This window comes from Epinephelus lanceolatus, chromosome 22 (genome assembly GCF_041903045.1).
Source record: "Epinephelus lanceolatus isolate andai-2023 chromosome 22, ASM4190304v1, whole genome shotgun sequence".
Lineage (NCBI taxonomy): Eukaryota > Metazoa > Chordata > Actinopteri > Perciformes > Serranidae > Epinephelus > Epinephelus lanceolatus.
In genome coordinates, this window is record NC_135755.1 from 35,450,657 (window position 1) to 35,470,882 (window position 20,226).

The following is a 20,226-nucleotide window of genomic DNA, read 5'->3' on the forward strand; positions in this document are numbered from 1 at the left end:
TGGTGATTATCTTGAGTAAGGTGGTCATGATTTCTGGAAAGAAAAATTGCTGTAGAGTTTTTTTAATGTTTTTTTTTTTTGACTCTCTGGCACTTTGAGCATCACAAGCTGAGTGCCATAGTTCCATTTTATTGGAGAGAAGGCAGATGTCTCTACGGCCGATATCTCCAGCACTCAGCAACTCACACCAAAACTATCTAGACTGATAAATACACACAATAAACAAATTGTACACAATGTGCAGAGAATGGAGAAACGGGGGTTAAGAAGTTCCCACTAGCTTTCTGTTGCCCATAGGGAGGTTTATGCAGCACTGGATTTTGAAGATCATTTTAAATATTTGTATGGAAACTTATGAATTTCATGAAATTTTTATCTCTCTTGTTCAGGAAGTGGTATCTGCTCAGTATCTGGTGATCCCCACTACACCACCTTTGACAAACACACCCACCATTATATGGGAGCCTGCTCCTACACCCTGAGCAAACCCTGCAATGTCTCCTCCGGTGTGCCGTACTTCACTGTTGACACCCAGAATGAGCACAGAGGAAGCAATAAGAAGGTTTCCTACGTGAGGGCTGTGGTGATCAATGTGAATGGTGTGACTGTCATCCTCGGCAAGGGCCGCACAGTCCAGGTACGTTACCTGACAGGGACAGTTAATTTTAGGATCAGGCGTCTATAATATTTAGGGCTGAAAAAAATAGTTTATTGATAGCAAATTAACAAGCAGCAAGTCAGTGAATCTTTTGTGTAATAAACATCTCTACATTCATCAGGTCAATGGGACAGTGGTCGTCCCACCTGTGACTTCCATCAGTGGAGTTAAAATCTACTTGAGCGGCAAGTTTGTCGTCCTGGAGACATCCTTCGGCCTGAGGGTGCGCTTCGATGGTAACCATCATGCTGACGTCACCCTGCCAACCTCCTACAACGGCCTACTCTGTGGCATGTGTGGTAAGTACCAGTATCATTTATTACTTGTGTCCCATTTCAGGCTCCTATTACTATACTAAACATCACTAAAATGTTTTATGCTAGACACCACTAGCTGCTAGCGGTCAGCTCAGCCACCTCCATGTTGACAATTATGTGTGCAGATAACTCATATGCTTTAAATTTAGCACAGTCCCTTTAATGTTTGTTTCCCTGGCAGGCAATTTCAATGGAAACTCCAAAGATGACAACTTGAAACCAGACAATACACCAGCTGCGAACACCAATGAACTGGGAGACAGCTGGCAAGTTCCTGACCCACGGCCTGAGTGAGTCACATCGCAAAATACAGAATATATGAGACTTGGCCAAGATTTACAAAAAAGGATTTATGAAAAGCATCTAAATTTATGTGTACACGAACATCCACAAAAATCATCACTTTACTCCATCTCTTCACCAGCTGCACCAACGGTGGAGGACAGGAAGACTGTGATGAAAAGGTGGAGGAGGAGGCAAAGAAGCCCACCAGCTGCGGCATGATCACCGATCCTAATGGTATGACCCACACACACAGTAGCCCAATGCCACAGTGAAAGTGATCATGCAGTAAAATGTGTTTGTCTGGCATACACCTTCACTTCATCTTTATGTCTCTGATCTGGACTTCAGGTATCTTTAAGCCCTGCCACTCCATTGTGCCCCCCGAACCATACTTTGGAAACTGTGTGTACGACATGTGTGCCACTGGAGGTCAGACAGTGGCTCTGTGCCAGGCCATAGAGAGCTACGCTGACATGTGTGCTGCTGCAGGAGTCCCCATTGCATGGAGAAACAACACCTTCTGTCGTAAGTCTGTGTGTCTGTAGAAAGCAAAGAGGACCTCTTCCAAGTTTTGTACTAAAACTACAAATAGAGTATATTAGGAATGACTTCTAAAACTAAACATGAGTTAGCATCTTACCACTCCTGGTTTCTCTGTCTTAAAGTCAATGGGTTTTTCGAATGGGTATTTGGTTAGATTTCTGAAATACGCTCTGTGGTCAACACAAGTTTAAGAGACTTTCAAGTTTTGTTCTCCTACATAAAATACTTATGTAAATACCCCACTCATGAACTTCTTTTAAGCTTCTTTGTGTTTTTAAAACAGGCATTAACAAGTGGCGGCAGAACGTCATCATGTAAAGCTGTGTTGCGCTGAATATGGCTTTACAGTCTTGTCATGAAGGTGACGTTAGGTCATGTGATTGTAGTGTAGTTCGTTTATAGCCTAACATTGTTTCCCAAGTCTCCAGTGCAACAGTAAAATGAAATTAAACAAAGTGCTTCCCAGAAAAGTCAATGTTCACTGAAATCATTCTGAAAAGGGCAAGGCCCCCCAATGTAGTAATAAAAAATGGTGGAAATAAATAATGTTTTGCTAATTAAGTCTCAGTAAATGCATGAAGTGGAAACAAATGTCTTTGTTGGGCAATTTGCAAGTATTAATCAATCAACCATCATTAATGGTAGCAATGATAGCTAAGTTAATTAGCCACACATTTACCCAGAAACCAACAATGGTGCTCACAAGCATCAATTAACGTTAATGTCTTTATTATATTATATTTGTCTTATAGTCCAGGTGAAGTCGGAGTGAATGTGAGTTATTTATGTTGCCCAGCATGTGTCATTTATGTTGACAGTAGCCTAGTTGTTTTCATTTACTGCACATTTGTATACCCCATAGCTGTACTTGCTTTGTGCATGTGCAGCAGAAATGCTGCCTGCAAGGACGGTTTTCTGGTTGTGGATACTGTTCTGTACACTTGTATCACATACACATGCCTAGTTTTCATGGGTGCTGGTTTTGAGAACAATTAAACGCCATAGTTCAATGAATTTTAATTTTAAGATTTGAGTTTGATATGCCCCACATATCAATATCTTGCTAATTGGTATTTAGTATTTCGACACAATGACAGGATTTATCAGTAATGAAATCCTGGTCAACATTCAGTTGCGAGCGTAATTAAAAAAAACATTAATTGCAGCTTTACATTTGAAGAAAAAAGCTAGATATTAATGCATGTATTTTACAAAACATCCTGCAAACATCCCTTTTGCATCCGTCCTCCTTCCTCTAGCTCTGAAGTGCCCCCCAGGCAGTCATTACAACCCATGCGGCCCTGCCTGCTCCCAGCCCAGCTGTCAGGACCCCGCGGGCCCCGGTGGCTCCTGCAACCAGCCCTGTGTGGAGGGATGTGTCTGTAACCCTGGCCTCATCCTCAGTGGAGATAAATGTGTCCCACTCAGCGAGTGTGGGTGCACTGATGAAGATGGACACTACAGACCTGTAAGTGTGGAATTAGGTGGAATTATTGGAATTAATAATTGCTAGAAAATATATTTAAACATGCACTGAACTTATTTATGTGCACTGTTGTGTTTGTGTGTGTGTAGGTGGGAGACAGTTGGTTCACAGAGACGGACTGCTCAGAGCGCTGCAGGTGTAACGGTAACCACAACATCACCTGTGAGCCTTGGCAGTGCAGCCCTGCACAGGAGTGTAAGGTTGTAGATGGAGTATTGGACTGCCACTCTACAGGTAAGATTCACCACACCTGAAGCTGCATCGACATTTGAGGAATACTTTCATATCATAAATTGTATTTTTGTTCATCATTTCATGTTTCACTGAGCCACATTTTCCTCCTCAGGTAAAGGAGTGTGCCACGTGGCTGGAGATCCTCACTACTATACCTTCGATGGAGTGATGCACACATTCATGGGCACCTGCACTTACACTCTGGTGGAGGTATGGGGTGTATTTGACCTTCAAATTTTCTTTTTTAACTTGACTCATTTGACATGTTAGTGCTGTTGACTGCTTTGCCTGCTGTGTGTCTGTTGTAAACCAGTCTTAAACTATAGGAAACATATTGTTTCAAATGATTTTTTCTGAATCCTTTAGGTGTGTAATGCCACTAAGGTAACTCCCTTCAAGATAGTGGCTAAAAACGAAGAGCGCGGTCAACCAGAGGCCTCCTATGTCCGCTCTGTCAAAGTCTACCTGCCCCATGACAACATGGTTGAACTGCAGAAGAGTCGCAGAGTTCTGGTAAGGAACAGGTTTTTTTTATATTAAATTGGCTCACAGCTGCAGAGAACAGAAATGGGACACAGCATTAGTGACTGACTAATGTCTGTGTTCGGTCTGTCTTGCATCAGCTGAATGGACGGAGGGTGCGAACCCCAGTTTCCATCGACACGTCTGGAGCCAAGGTGATAACCAGTGGATCCTACAGTCTGCTGGACACAAGCTTTGGTCTGCAGGTGAAGTTTGACGGAGTCCATCACCTGGAGATCACTGTTCCTGGAGAATACTTCAACAAGGTATGAAGACATAAGACTCACTGTCTTATTAATTCCTTTCTAATTGTAGACGCTTGTTATTTTTTACTGGATTATGAATGCTACAAGATGCAACCTGGTCGAGGTCCCTCAGTGTATGAAACACTGTAATAATAACCCAGTATCATCTGCCTCCTCTCCAGCTGTGTGGCATGTGTGGGAACTACAACCACAACTCCTCCGATGACAACCTGATGCCCAACAAGAAACCAGCCAAGGATGTGATTGAACTGGGCAACAGCTGGAAATCAGAAGGAGACAGTGATCCTGAGTCAGTGCACACATGGTTTACTATGATTATCTGGGCAGTGTGAGGCCTATATCACAAGACTCAAAATAATCATAAGGTTCATTCAAGCTGGGGTAGGCAGAAATCTGGAAAAGGCAAAAAAACAGAATTTGAAAATACACCCTCTTCCTGCAACACTCCCCTTTCTGTCCTAGGCTCCTCCCACCAGACGACAATAGGCATATGCACACGCTTCATACAGTAACCCATACATTGATTTATTTTATCATATTTCATTGTAGAGTTGCCTGCAGCTCATTCGCACTGTTAACCAGACCATAAATAAGACAGGAGTTAACTGGCCAGCCACTCCACTGTCTCTCCACCTTACTTCCTGCTGTTTTGGACTGCTTCTCTAGGAGGAGAGTGGGCAGCAGCCTGAAGAGCTGAGCTCATTCACTTAGCCCTTCCTTGTTTCACTCTCTCCCCCTTGTTTATCAGACCACAAATGAGACAAGAATTAGCAACTAGCCAACCCACGGTACATTAACCTCACCTTGAAGCCGCAGCCTTGAGCATTTAGTATTGGCTAGCAGAAGGCTAAACTATTAGTATTACTATTAACATTTTTCTTCATCTCTAAAACACTTGGCCAATATTGACATTTATTGTCAGACTCTCATTTAGACTCTGTTTTTGATCAGTCCGTCTTCTATTTTTGGGTTGCTGTGTAGGCAGATGTTGCTGGAAGAGCAACTTTTGCATTAATTTTTAGTAATTTCCCAAAAGCCAATCAGAATACCCTCTCTCAGAAATGACCTGTGATTGACCAAAGTTTCCTCTCTCAGCCATTTCTGAAGCCTGAAAACAGTCTCATTTTCTCTCAGACTACTTGAATTACAACATGCTCAAAGTTTGTTTGCTTAATGAGGATAAAATGAAGCTGCCCACCCCAGCTTTAACTAGCTTTTCAGAGCTTTCAGCCACATCTAATGGTCTTCCTCAGTAAACTGGTATACTGCAATTGCAAAAAAATCAAAAAGAACATCAGTAATATATCCTATGTGAGATGGAGTGTCTTTCAAATAGCATGAGCTTACACGTCATCTTAGTCAAAAATGACAACATTCCTGACTTAAACATTCATCCAAACATTCTCCGCTCCAGCTGTCAGCCAGACACTCGCCCAGACATCCACCCCAACTGCACTGCAGAAGAAGAGAAGCTGTATGAGGCTCAGTGCGCCGAAGTCATCCTCTCCGACCGCTTCAAGCCCTGCCACTCTCTGGTGTCCCCCGAGGCCTTCCTGGGTAACTGCATCTATGACATGTGTGAGTATGATGGCATGCAGGCGACACTCTGTGACAACGTGGAGGCGTACGCTCAGGCCTGTCAGAGCGCCGGAGTCACCATCAGCTGGAGGAACAACACCTTCTGTCGTAAGTCACAGTGACGCTGATTAAAAGTTTGAAATAAGGATTCTAGTTTTACCCCTCTTTTATACTTGTGCTTCTTCCCTACAGCCATTCCCTGCCCTCCAAACAGCCACTACTCAGACTGCACTGCCCCCTGCCCCCCCACCTGCTCCGACCTCTTCCCCATCTTCTGCCACCTCCCTCCCACCACCTGTGTGGAGGGCTGTCAGTGTGACGCTGGCTACGTCCTCAGTGACAGCAAATGTGTGCCTCTGGATAAATGTGGCTGTCTGGACTCAGATGGAGAATACCATGATGTGAGTTAAGCAAAGTGCATACAGCTGCAGGCTGGGGGGCCTAAACAGGATGTGTTATCATAGAACATCAAAGACACATTCAGGTTCTAAGCTTTTAAGGTGCAGGTAAACTTCTCTCAGTAGATCTTAGTACAGACCCAGACAAAAGGTAGGATCTATATCAGTGGTTTCCAGTCTGGGGTCAGCAACCACTGAGGGGTCTAAAGATACATCTCAAAGTCCATAAAAGAATTACAGGAATAAGGAATAAGAAAAAAAAAGTACCACTTGTTTGTACAGGTGTTTCATTTTTGTTATTAAAAGAACAGTGATATTCAGTGTTAATTACAGAGTAAATAAAACAACAAAAACAACAAAACATGGCAAAAAAATAATGTATTGAAACAATACAGTGAGGTTGAATTCAATTCAGTTCACAGGGAGTTTATTGGCATGGGAAAACATATAATGCTAAAGCAAATGTGAAATTAAAAACAAAACTTGTATGTACAATAAGTAAAGATCTACCAGAATGTGGTTTATAAACATGTTGCAGCTGATTGCTTACACCTGTGACACATCGATGAAATGAGAGAAACATTCATCAAAGCCCGTTTCACACTGTTTTAGGGAAACAAGATGTTCACTAAAGTGTCTAGCCATGTAACCATAGGGATGTTGTGGTTGCTTGTCCTAATGGCATCGTTTGCTCCAGTGTGACTTTCAGCAAATCTTTGCACAAAAAGTAGGTGATGGATTGTGTTATTTTCTTAGCTCTAACGAAGTTAGAGGGTAGTTTTGTCAAGCTAAGTATGTCCAGTGTTGGTTGATTTTTTGGAGTATTTTATTCCCATATGACACTGCTTGCAAATCGCATGTGTCAAGTCCTCCTTTGTTTCCCTGTTAAACAATCCAAAATAAGTCCAGACATTTTTCTTTCTCCTGTGCTCCCATCTTTGTTTTGATGAACTTCCTGCCAAATGGCACTCACTGGGGCCTCTATTGACCTCACCAGGTAAAAAGACATCAGCACCATCTAGTGGAGTCATAATATTTCGTCAAAGTTGTATTCAAATATGTATTTACAGAACTTACTAATGTATATAATAAAAGATAGATGCTTGGTGTTCATGTATCGATACAATATTGCCACGCAAAATATCGCGATACTATGCTGTATCGATTTTTTCCCCCACCCCTAGTGTTGAATATGTCTTAGCACCACCAACTGAAGCACCTCAGGTGTAAAGGAGCAGCAGGAACATACATTCCACAAATGTGACTTAAAGGGATAGTGCACCCAAATATTAAAATTCAGCCATTATCTACTCACCCATATGCAGAGGGAGGCTCAGGTGAAGTTTTAGAGTCCTCACATCCCTTGTGGAGATGGGGCTAGCAACAAAACTCCATCTAAAGGAGGCTGGGCGCCCCAGATTAAAACGTCCAAAAAACACATAATTGAAACAACAGAATATCTCCATGCTCGTCCGTAGTGATCCAAGTGTCCTGAAGCCCCGACATAAAAAGTTGTTTGGAAAAACATCATTTAAACTCTGTTTTTAGCCTCGTTGTAGCCTGTAGCTCTAACTGCCTCTCTGTAGACCCCGCTCACGTGTGTGTGATTGCGCGAGACTGTGAGACATCGGCACCGCCTTCATGTGTGATAATGGCTGAATTTTCATTTTTGGGTGCACTATCCTTTTAAGTCATGTCCTTAGGAATGAGAGGAAAGATACAGCATATAACATACAACTATATATCACTGTGTTTATACATCTAAATAAGTCTGTTGTGTGTATATGTGTGTAGGTGGGAGACACATGGCTGACAGATAAGTGTGCTGACTCGTGTATCTGTAACCTCGGTGGCAAAATCACATGTAAGGACCATACCTGTAATTCCAACTCAGTGTGTGCCCTGGACAAATATGGAGACCTGTTCTGCAAACCCACCAGTGAGTGCACCACCTGAACATTTATAATATTCCACCATGCTGTAACAAGGCAGCGTGCATGCTAGACTTCAAACCTTAAAAATGAAAAATATTGTTAACTCATTTTGACCATTTCATTTATGTTATCTAGAGTTCGACAAGTGCAGCATCTCTGGGGATCCTCACTACCGAACATTTGACGGTTTCAGCCATCACTTCCAGGGTCCATACACCTACGTCCTGGCTCAGGGCCACAACCTGCACAATTCCCTGTCACCCCTGGTGGTGAGAGGGAAGAACATCAGACGTGGGGGCAACAGGAGGGTGTCGTTCTTGGATCAGATGTACATCGACGTTTACGGCGTCAATGTTCGCTTCCTTCAGAAGAAGATTGTCCTGGTAAGTAGTTTGTTTTTGTGTGATTAAAGTATTGTTTGCTTTTAGAAAAAAAGTACAAGGTGAAAGCATACTGTATCCCCTGTAGGTGAATGGGGAGCGTGTTGCACCTCCTCTCAGTCCAGTTGAAGGGTTGACGATCACGATGAACTCCAGGCAGGTCCAGCTCACTACTGACTTTGGACTCACTGTGCGCTTTGATGGCAACATGCGTGGAGGTAAGAGAAGAACGAACCCCGGCCCTTTTTATCTGACTTTGTTTCCGAATCCATTCATTCCTCTTATCGGTCTCTCTCTTTGTGTATCAGAGATCATCCTGCCCAGCACCTATAAGAACTCTGTCAGAGGGCTGTGTGGAAACTACGATGGCTTTACTAGAAATGAGTACATGAGGCCAGATGGAACAGTGGTGCGGGACTTGGACATGTTCGGAGAAAGCTGGAGGGTCAGTGACCGACAGGCTGATGGACTGAAGATCTCCAACCTTCCTCACACAGTCCACAGGTAAATTCACTTCCACCGCTTCAGAAATAGATACACTTTGTATTGGGGCTGGGTATCAGTACTAAATATCTTTACGGTATCAACCAAAATAACCGAGTACCAAGTAGTATTGAAACGTCTCCAATCAAATGATACCTGCATTCCTTTTTGCACTTGCCATTGACACTGCAAAGCAGTTCATTTTTAGAGAGGTTCTTAGAGCTACTCACTTGAGCTAACGTTAGTTAACTGTTAAGATTGCACATACAAATATAAATGTTTAAACTTCTGTAATGTGAAGATGCTACACATCGTTAGCTCGGTTATATTCTCCATAATTCAATTGTTCAGTTTATTTTACTGAAACCATGAGAACAAAAGTATAATTAATTCAGATTTATTGGCATGGTAAACAAGAGAGACGAAAAAAGTGCTGACCCCCTTACGTCTGAGATGGTATTAAAGTCTGAATATTTTTCCGTTTCTTGATTATTCCACTGATCACATAACCAAAACAGGTTTTCAAAAAATTAATCCAGGTTGTGAATATTGTTTAAAGAGGATAAAGAAGTGTTGTGTTGATGTGCCAGATGCTGTAATCTTTGGGTGCCAAAAAATATAGCGTCCTAACAAGCTCTCTTAGTGCATGAGGTTGGCATAGATGCTATTGAATGAAGTATTCTGTTGGTATTGCTTTAAGGGTACAGGTATCAATAATAGTGTCGTAACTTTTTAAAAGATACCCAGCCCTTGTAGTGGCAATCTTTAGTCTGCATTGTTTTCATCTTCATCTCAACTCACTTCTATATATAACCACGTTAGTGACGACGTAAGAATGATTTACACGTCGAGCTGGCTCAGTAGCAACGCCAACAAACAACCATGTTGCTCTTCCATCACTTGTTTATTTACTCAAACTGAACATTTCACAAGTAAAGGTCCACTTCCTGTTCATCTGTCAGGTATGTACAGATGTCGCTTAGGACCACAATGAAGAGGTCAAAATATACATGAACAAAGTAACATAACAAATTCAATAACATCTTAAACATTACAATGAAATATGTTTATTTCTATACTGTAGCAAGTCATACTATCCACCAATAAACAAGCTTATCACTGTTAAATGATGCTTACAGCCCTACTTGTATAAAGATTGTCCTCCCCCAAAAACACCACCATAAATTGTTTGTACAAGTAGTTTATTACAACCCATATTTATTTCTATTCTTCACTGACCTCTAGTAGCCATAGTAATTATGAGGGAGTATAACATGAACAAGTTCGCGTGGGAAGGAGGTAGGGGTGGACCCTAACCCATGACCCTAACACAAGACTTTAACCCAGGAGACTGCTGGTAATGCTGACACCTGCTGCATTGCTGAGACCTGATAATGGTTGAAAGTTCTGATTAGATACATTCAGGTTCCTTAGTGTGGAGATTCATTCTTGACCTTGGAAAAACCTTGGTCACTTGGGAGGTCATAACCCCTTTATTTATGATATATAACACATGAAGTTCCACTCACTGAAGATGGCTGTAGGATACGTCTGAAAGCTTTTGTAAAAAAAAAAGAAAAAAAAAAAAAAAAGTTTATCACACGGTAGAGTGGGGACCATGAATATCCACAGCAATTATTATTATTTACAAGTATTTACATACAAGTATTAATGATAGAGATACCTTGTCATGGCCTTATGTATAGGTCAAATAGACTTTTTCAGCAGATGGCGAGGAAGGAGAAAAGGTCAGACCACAATCACTGGCAATCATCATCTCTGGACCTTAGATTTTCTAAGCAAACGTCATGGCAATCTGGTATGCAGTTATTGACACAGGAAATTTAATTATTTATATTTCCTCCATCCTTCATCTATCCACCCGACTGTCTGTCTCCAGGCGAGAGGTGGACACTGATCCAGATTCAGGATTTGAGACATCCGACTGCTCTCAGTCTCAGCTCAATGACTACAACAGTGTGACTCAGTGTGGAGCTCTGTCTGACTCCAAGGGGCCGTTTGCTGTTTGCCATGCAACCCTGCCACCTAAACCCTACCACGAGTGAGTAGTCTTTGTGTGTGTGTGTTCGTGTGTGTGTGTGTGTGAGACTGTCTTGTGGAGACAGTTACGGGTTCATGTCATGCATAACACACACTACCCTTCACACCCTTCTTCCAAATCTAAATATGACATAACGTTGTGTGAGTCAGCCTCCCTTGCTCATGCTCAGTGTGTTTCCGTGTGTCCCTCAGTGACTGTGTGTTTGACCTGTGCGCTGAGGATGGCAGTGCAGCACTGCGTTGTGCCAGTTATGAAGCGTATGCTGCAGCCTGTCAGGAGGCTGGAGTCAAACTGGGATCATGGAGGAAGCAGCTGGGCTGTGGTAAGATGTTGAATAACAACAGTGGAGTGATTGTAGTGAATGTTAGAATGAAGAACTTGTTTTAGCCAAGCATCAACCTCCAGGGGGGCGGCACGGTGGTATGGTGGTTAGCACTGTCACCTCACAGCAAGAGGGTTGCCGGTTCGATCCCGGGTGTGGGAGCCCTTCTGTGCGGAGTTTGCATGTTCTCCCCGTGTCAGCGTGGCTTCCTCCCACAGTCCAAAGACATGCAGACTGGGGACTAGGTTAATTGATAACTCTAAATTGCCCGTAGGTGTGAATGGGAGCATCAATGGTTGTTTGTCTCTATGTGTCAGCCCTGTGATAGTCTGGCGACCTGTCCAGGGTATACCCTGCCTCTCACCCGATGTCAGCTGGGATAGGCTCCAGCCCCCCCGCGACCCTCAAGAGGATGAATGAATGTATCAACCTCCAGGGCAAAAAATGAGGCCAATGCTGAAGTGGCAAAAACTGCAGTTCCTCTAATGGTTCCTCTAATGGCCACTTGAGGCTGGATCCAAGAGTGAGTCAGTCCCCATAGACCCCCATGTTAAAAAAAACATTACCCCAGCCTGGTACAAACAAAAACAAGTCCCTACCACATGTTTAGACACTGTGCTAACTAAGCTAGTAGCTAGCATTAGTGTTATCTCCTTCCTGTTGTTCAAATATGTGATGCGTTTGTAAATCCAATCTGAAGCTCTACACTAAAATCAGCGGACTATTGTTCGAGTGTTCTACCTCACCATGAATTAACAAATGGTTCAGTTAATCACACATTCACTCTGCTTGGCACCCTGCTTCTACGTCTCCCTTGACAGAGTGCCCAGAGTATGCTGCTCTGTATCTCCGAACGGTACATCCCAGCAGCACTCCAAATTTATAAATGGTCCAGTTTTTTGCCAGACTGCGCTCTGGCACTATTTCCTGGTGGCGAAGGCCACAATGCCTAACTCAAGGCTTCACAACAGGTGTCCACAAATAAATGGTTGAGGTCATGGTGACCATATGTTTTCAGCTCATGAAAATTAATTGTAACATTTTGGTCACCTAAAAAAAGTCTTGTTCGGTGTTTGGTTTAACTACAAGTTCCTCTAAGAAGTTGGATGTTCAGTTTTTATTTTGTATTTATGGTTTTAAGCCTTTTCTTTTGCTAGCGAAAATTAGCATTAATGTTATCACAGGTAAGTATAGCAATATATACAGCACACTACCCCTCATGTCCAAATATGGTCACTTCTGGCTCCAAAAATACAAGATGGCAACGACTAAAATGCCAAACTCAAGGCTTCAAAATGGGCGTCCATAAACAAATGGTTGACATTACGGTAACTACTTCCATTATTTTATATGATCTATGAGTATAGGTGCAACTGTCACTATTTTAGTGTGTTTTCAGTTCATGAAAGGTAACTGTAACATTTTGGTCACCTAAGTACATTTTGTTTTAAAGTTATAGTTGATAATCCTGTTCAGAAACACGTTTTGTTATACTGGGTAAAATGGTCCTTCCATCCTGAGAGTAGTCAATACATAATGTGTTCAGAAAAAGGAATGAAAAAAAACCGACCTCTGTGGCAGCTGCAGGCCTGTAAAAACTCTGACCAATCTCTGCCATTCGGTGCGAATGGAAAGAACCAATCAGATGCCTTCATGTCTCGTATTGCCTGAGCCCCCCTCCTCACACTCATCACATGTCACCGTTGCCGGAAATATTCAGCACACTCCTCAGCAGAAATACTGAGTAAGCAGGAGTTTGCTGCACAATGGCAGAGAAAATGCAGCCACAAGTACCACTTCCAGTGTTACTTGTAACGGCTCGCTACGCTAAACAGGCTGAGAAAACAAAGTCAGAGGCAGAAAAGGCTTTGGATAAAGTGAGAGGACAAACCAGACATCAACAGCAGTCCAGCTTTTGAATGGTGGAGACAACTGAAGGAGCTGAAGGGCCTGAAAAGTGATGCAGAGGTTGCTGTCTTTCTGTTGGACAGGTAATTATTTGTTTGCTTTGGGGGAATTTGTTATTTGGCTCTCCTCTGCTCTGCTGACTGCAGGCTGCGCGTTCAGGCATGTCTGGGCTCGTGGCTTTGGACGGAGCACTGACGTGAGGGGGAGCAGGAGGTGGAGCTTAGAGGAGGTGCCGCTTTCAAATCTTGCTAGCTCTCAAAACATTACCAGCTATAGCTTTAATGGTTTTTAACCTGTTTTTGCTCGCATAAATAAACATTAACATCATTGTTAATATAGCTGTAAATGCAGGACACTACCCAAGCTAGCAGCTATCATTAGGGATATCTCCACCCTCTCGTCTAAATATGGTCACTTCTGGTTCCAAAAATCCAAGATGGCGATGGCACAGTGTCAAACTCAAGTCTTCAAAACAGGAGTCCACAAACAAATGGGTGACATCATGGTGGCTACGTCCATTAAAATAAACAGTCTGTTTTTAGCCCATTGATCTCAAATCATGTATACTTTACATTTTAGCTGACAAGCTTTTCATGTTTTGTTCCTACTATTCAAGACTACCAGTCATTTTTGTACTGTATGAAAATCAGATAGACTGCCTGAAGTAATGCAGTTTAAGGGAAGACGTTTATGTTGTATAAAAATGACTGAAAACCAACAGAAGCCAGGCACATGGAGACAAGAAGCATTCACATTTTTAAAACTTGGTTAAAATGAACTGAAAACTGAACTGTAAAAGTGCATGTGATGAGCCATTATCTATATATCACAGGTTTGTGACTTCTCTGTCTCTTCCAGTCCTCTCCTGTGGTGCCAACAGCACCTACTCCCCCTGTATGTCACCTTGCCCCGCCTCCTGCGCCGACTTGGCAGCACCCTCCGAGTGTGACACCACTTCCTGCCAGGAGGGGTGCCAGTGTGCAGCCGGCTTCGTCATGAGTGAGGGGAACTGTGTGCCATACACACAGTGCGGCTGCACCTTCCTCAACAGATACTACACTGTAAGAGACTCTAATGGAGTTAAAGAATGCAGTGGTTGTGTGTCATTGTGTGATGATATCTTTCTACCTTCCATCTCACCTCTCTCCCTCCATCCTGCAGCTGAAGGAGAAGTTTGTGACTGAGGATTGTTCTGAGGCTTGTGAATGCACCAGCACTGGCGCCGTGTGCCAGCCCAAGACCTGCCAGGCTGGTCAGGTCTGCACCATCTATAACTTCAAACGGGATTGCTACAGAGGTGGGTGTTTGTGCTTCTATGAAAAGAAAATTAATCCAGTCAATATCATTTCAGTGAAAACTCCACTGACTCAGGCCCTGTCTACATAAGGATATTTATATTTTTTATCATGTGTATTTATGTTATTTTATTATTATTATGATTTATTTTTCTTTCTTTAATCTCATTTATGTATTTTTTTTAATATTATTTTCTTTGTCTTTTAAGTTTACCTAAACAATGGGAATATTAGTATGGATCACACTGTCATTGTGAATGTATACTGTCATGTTTGTTTGTTATGTGTGGACCCCAGAGAAAATGCTTGTTATCACTCTGCTGCATTAATTTATTAACACTGGGTGTCTCATGTAAAATGATTGTGAGAGAAACAAACTACATCAAACTGTGAAAAAAAACCCTCAATAACGAGGCATCGGTAGAGTAGTGTATAGTGCCGGCGCCCCATGTACAGAGGCATTGCCTGGCTCCAGCGATCACAGGCTTGAGTCCGGCCTGCGATCCTTTGTTGCGTGTCAGTCCCCGCTCTCTCTCTCTGTCTCCCCATTTCACACACTGTCCTTTCCATTAAAGGCAAAGGCCCACAAAAATAATCTTAAAAAAAAAAAAACTTACCGGTAATATAACATTTTTGTGTTGCAGCGAGTCCCTGCCTCAGTTACCCTTGTCTGAATGGAGGAACATGTAAGGAAGCCAGCAACAACACATATACCTGTCAGTGTGCAGAGGGCTTTGAAGGCACAAACTGCGAAGTGGAGATAACAGAAAGCGGAGGACTGGGTACGACCTGCTAAAACATCTGTATCACCCCTTGGGGAATCCATTTTTATTTTCCGGTTTCTTTATTTCAAAGATTTTATCAATTTTATTTTAGTAGAAATGAACTGCTGTTATCAATGTTTGGTTTAAATTAAATTGTATGTTACAGAAACCAAGTGGATCATCCTGATAGCCGTTCTGGTGGCAGTCGTCGTCATCATACTTGTGGCCACCATTGCATGTGTTTGCAAACAAAAATCCAAGTAAGTCTCATCTGATTCTGCAATGTGCAAATATCAAAGTATTTGTGTGTAGAAGGATGTGCATAGATGTGTGTGTGTGTGTCACGACTGCTGACTGACATTTGCAGAATGTTCTGACTGGCATTCCCAGCAGCCTGAGGAGGCTGCTGCAGCTCTCTACTAAACACAGCATATACACTGGTATCAAGGCCCAGATAAAAGTCTGATTTTCATTGCAGGTCACACGTTTATGTAATTCAGAAGCAGCAGTCGTCTCACACTGGGTGAGAGAAAATTACAGTGTCATAACCTCTTTGGGAATTTCTGGGAGCATCCTGTATCAGCACTGGGAAGGGAAGGGTGTGATTTACTGAGTGCCTTCACTATCTCATCCCTCTGTACTCTGGCCTGTAGGCACGCATGTCTTATTAATTATTTTCTGATGTGTCTCACCTCACTGTTTCTGTCAGCAGGAAAAAGAAGAGCGAGGAGAAGAAGTTCAGCATGAAATCAACAGGTAAGAATTGTTATTACTGGTCTTTCAGAAGTAAATGCGGATTTATACTTGTGCGTCAGCTCTATGCAGAGCCCATACCGCAGCCTAGCCAAAGTAGCCAAAGTTTCGTTGATTCAAAACACATCCAAAACACACATTAAATATGGGTTAATACAATTTCTGACACAAATACACAAATTGGCTTACAACATGCTAATGTCATTAGCACAAGCCTATGGCATTTTACATTGTATAAATTAGCCTAGCAGCTTGCAGAGATTTCCTCTCATATGAAGCCAGGGACAAGAGCAACATTTAACAACAGAAACATTACAAATTTGGATCCATTACAACTCACAAGGTTCACTGATAAAACAACTGTCTGCTAGCTTGTCTGCCAAACACATACAACATGCTAACATTATTAGCACAAGCCTATGACATTTTACATTGTTTAAAATAGCCTAGCAACTAGTGGAGATTTCCTCTACTTATATGAAGCCAGGATAAATCACACACTGGAGTTAAAATGCTATTTTTGTGGAGGCTTTATTGTCTTCGCAATTTCTTGTTTCTAATCTGTGAAATAAAAGTAAATAAAAGCTTTGTCTCCACTGAGGGAAATAGTTTTCAGCTCACAAAAATAGAGAGAAGGTGACATGTAGTTACATTTATAAGCACATCAGGCTACACTGTAGGCTCTGCATTGACACAGAATCTACGCCATAGGTACAGTGTTAATTCAACGCAGAAGTATAAATCTTGCTTAAGTTTACATTGTCTAAATATGACTAACACTCACACAGTTTTTTGATCTCAAGACTAAGACTACATTTAAAAATAGTCAGTAAAATGTTATGTAAAGGATGAAAACCTTTGACAGTTTTTGACACCTGCATTTAAAAAAATGGTCGGTCGCTCATTCATTTACATCCAAATTTTTGCTGGGCTATGCTCTTCTACGGCAACTCTGACATCCCTTACTGATATCTGGTATCTTCGAAACACAGTGAGATATCAATTAGCCTTTTATAAGTTAGGTCCTAAAATGATTGACAAATCAAGCTACAGTTCAGGAGGACATGTTAAAAATGTGTTTTTCAAAATATTAAAAAAATTAGTAGCAGAAAATCTGGTGAGGCAGACCTTAATGGCTCTGAGGGTTTTTTTGTAGAGCACATTGAGCTGGACATGTATATCGAATTTCAGGTGAATAAGACTAATGGTGTGGGGGGCATGGCCTTTTAAAAAAACAGAATTTTGGGCCTTAATTACTGTGTCACCATCTGGTGGATTAGGGTCATATTTGCTGAGCAGCATTTGGTCACAACTTCCAATCACTGGTGAAAGTTTCATGTATCTATGATGTTCCACCTCAGGGGAATTGGCAATAACATTTTAAAGAAAACTAATAATAATAATGATAATATTAAACCAGTACAAAACAATAGGTTTCAGCCCTTTGGGCAGATATTAAAATAGAAAATGCACCACAGAAATGTATTAAGAGCTCCATTTGACCTCTATTCACCTTTATTCAAAATGTAAAATATATTTATTGTATTTTATTAATTGTAATTCTTTTATATAGGTTTGTATTGATTGAATTAATGTGTCATCCTTATTAGTTTGTCCTTGTTTAGCTGTAAATACCAGGCATCAGTTGGCTCTTTAAAAGCCACAGTTTAAGGAAAATTGGCAAAAAATATATTGTGTTTATGTAACCTAGCTACAAGGTTTTATTTTAAGGAACTGTAATCTCCGAACAGCCTCCAACTAATTCCTAGAAAGTTTCCTTAAAAGAACTCTATACTTTAATAAGTACAGGAGAAAAGTTCTGAGACAGTGTGATAATTTGTCGTGAGTTTATAATCAGTTATTTATTTACAGTGGAATTCCTTTTAAAGTCAACTTTAGTTACCATTTGTGTTTATTGTCTGTAGACAAAATTCTACAATGCAATTCTTCATGGTGATGATTATTAGTGCAGCTCTAATATTTCTCTCTTATTTCTTTTAGGTGTTCCATATAAAAACATAGATGACCTACAGAATGATAAAGTGACTACTATGTGATGACATACTGTGTAGCCTCTTTCTGTGAATGTAACAAAACATCTGCTCTATGAGGCAAACATGAATGATGTGGATTCAAGTGAAGTGTATTCAACAGGCCTCAAACAAAGAATAAAACTGTAAGAAAGGAAGGAAGTCTTGTGAGAGTTGTGAATATTATATAATGTTTGTTCATATGCCCATGTTTTGCTTTCTTAACTTATGCTTTTGGAGATGTGATTTAAGTCAGATGTGTATGTTTAATTAACAGAAAAGTGAAAATTACTCTGTGTCTTTAAGTGTGTTTGTATTTTCAAAATTAAATGCATGCAAAATAAATAAATAAAATGTGTATTTGTCTTTGTGAAAACACATCTTAAAGACCATTATAGATCGGGCTCTATGTTTCATTCCTCCAAATCACAGGAATTCTTACCATTCCCATATGCCCATATGCTCCATCTGGTTTAGATTGATCCCATACTTTTCTCCCAGAACATGTCTTCCCTCCCATATGATGCATGATTTCCTATTAAGTGCAGTACAGCGAGAGCTCATCTATCCATTGCTGTTGTGAAGGGAGTCCATTCTCATAGAAAACATTTACCAATTGCTGTAATAGCAAGTCAGACCAGTTTACTGTGAAAGAGATCTAAACCGCAATAGGACAGCACATCACAATTTCCAACAATTACATCTTGGACATTTACAGAGAAACACAGAGCCAGAGAGCCACCATTTTAGATGTACACTTGTGAGTACCAGACCCTTTGATGTTGTGCGGATGGAGATTGTTAAATATATATTTAAGATTGTTGTTGTAAAAATGAAGTCAGCCTTTTATTGGCAATTGCTTGTTTAAAGTGGAAGTAGAAAACTTTTCCACTACCTAATGCACTAGCTCGCTAGCTAACAATGTCTGCTTCAATCAATCAATCAATTTTATTTATAAAGCCCAATATCACAAATCACAGTTTGCCTCACAGGGCTTTACAGCATACAACATCCCTCTGTCCTTTGGACCCTCGCAGCGGATAAGGAAAAACTCCCCCCAAAAAAACCCTTTAACGGGGGGAAAAAACGGTAGAAACCGTCAACCGAAACTTGTCAACTTAATCATGGAACATGGAACATTACAGAATAAAGCAACTTTAACCACAGTACATTTTAGGAGGACCACTGCAAGGAAACATGTTCTTTGTTTACATTATCAAACGGACGATGGGTCACAGATACTTGTTTCTGGATGCCAGCATTAGGTTTTTCCCGGGCAGGTGGGCTTGTCCCTTTTGGACCATCCACGCCAGAAACAAACAGCTAAGATTCATTGTCTGTTAATTGTCCGATAATTAAAGCAAAGAACATGCTTTCTTGTGGTGGGTCTTATAATATGAGCAGTGTTTAAAGTTATTATATTCTGTTATGATCAGGGAGTTGATATGCAGATGTTAGCGAGCGCTTGCATAGCCAGCTAGTTAAAATATTGACTACTCCTGCTACTGTGAGGTGGAAAACTGGTGGAAAAAGTTTTTGACTGACAGGGGATTGTGAGCCTCTGATTGGCCAAATTAAAAATGGACTGACAGATACCCTTCCCTCTCAAACTCGCACATGTGTACGTCTAAAATGGTGCCTCTGGCGGTGGCTCTGCAGGGGGATGATACTATCTTTGGAAGACACTGAAAGATAAAACGGAGGTATATTAAAAAACAGCAACATGTAGGCTACTGTGAGATCAGTGTGTCTCTTGTAAATGTAAGATTGATTGTGAATCTTTTAAAATATTTTTGATTTTATTTTTGATGGCTGTGCAAACTTTACTAAGCTCTTTGCTACATCTATTTACTGGTTAAATATTCCAGACATGAATGGGTGTTTAAATATATCACAACATTTTTTTAAGCAGGGGTGGTACTCAAGTCATTTAAGTAAAAGGAGCAATACCATAGGTTAAAAATACTTTGTTCTTTGTCAAAAAATACTTTGTTTCAAGCAAAAGTCT

The 20,226-nt window shown here is 41.3% G+C and overlaps 1 protein-coding gene across 5 annotated transcripts in view; it reads left to right on the plus strand.

The window, feature by feature from the left end:
* The window catches only part of zanl (zonadhesin, like), a 46,176-nt gene extending 27,598 nt beyond the window's left edge, over positions 1-18,578 (plus strand). For 2 of the 5 annotated variants that reach the window (XM_033609998.2, XM_033610001.2), the window contains exons 28-53: positions 390-637; positions 780-957; positions 1,157-1,265; positions 1,400-1,494; positions 1,609-1,785; positions 3,063-3,271; positions 3,379-3,523; positions 3,636-3,733; positions 3,890-4,036; positions 4,147-4,311; positions 4,473-4,600; positions 5,726-5,997; positions 6,082-6,290; positions 8,082-8,226; positions 8,357-8,604; positions 8,690-8,819; positions 8,910-9,105; positions 10,985-11,146; positions 11,338-11,468; positions 14,235-14,437; positions 14,538-14,673; positions 15,316-15,453; positions 15,602-15,695; positions 15,914-15,958; positions 16,145-16,191; positions 18,190-18,578. In XM_033609998.2, the coding sequence (XP_033465889.2) occupies positions 390-637; positions 780-957; positions 1,157-1,265; positions 1,400-1,494; positions 1,609-1,785; positions 3,063-3,271; positions 3,379-3,523; positions 3,636-3,733; positions 3,890-4,036; positions 4,147-4,311; positions 4,473-4,600; positions 5,726-5,997; positions 6,082-6,290; positions 8,082-8,226; positions 8,357-8,604; positions 8,690-8,819; positions 8,910-9,105; positions 10,985-11,146; positions 11,338-11,468; positions 14,235-14,437; positions 14,538-14,673; positions 15,316-15,453; positions 15,602-15,695; positions 15,914-15,958; positions 16,145-16,191; positions 18,190-18,245 (3,911 nt within the window). In that variant the 3' untranslated portion in view covers positions 18,246-18,578. The remainder of the gene's footprint in view (positions 1-389; positions 638-779; positions 958-1,156; positions 1,266-1,399; positions 1,495-1,608; positions 1,786-3,062; positions 3,272-3,378; positions 3,524-3,635; positions 3,734-3,889; positions 4,037-4,146; positions 4,312-4,472; positions 4,601-5,725; positions 5,998-6,081; positions 6,291-8,081; positions 8,227-8,356; positions 8,605-8,689; positions 8,820-8,909; positions 9,106-10,984; positions 11,147-11,337; positions 11,469-14,234; positions 14,438-14,537; positions 14,674-15,315; positions 15,454-15,601; positions 15,696-15,913; positions 15,959-16,144; positions 16,192-18,189) is intronic. The other 3 variants (XM_033610000.2, XM_033610002.2, XM_033610003.2) reach the window with 3 other exon arrangements.
* The last annotated feature ends 1,648 nt before the right edge of the window (positions 18,579-20,226 follow it).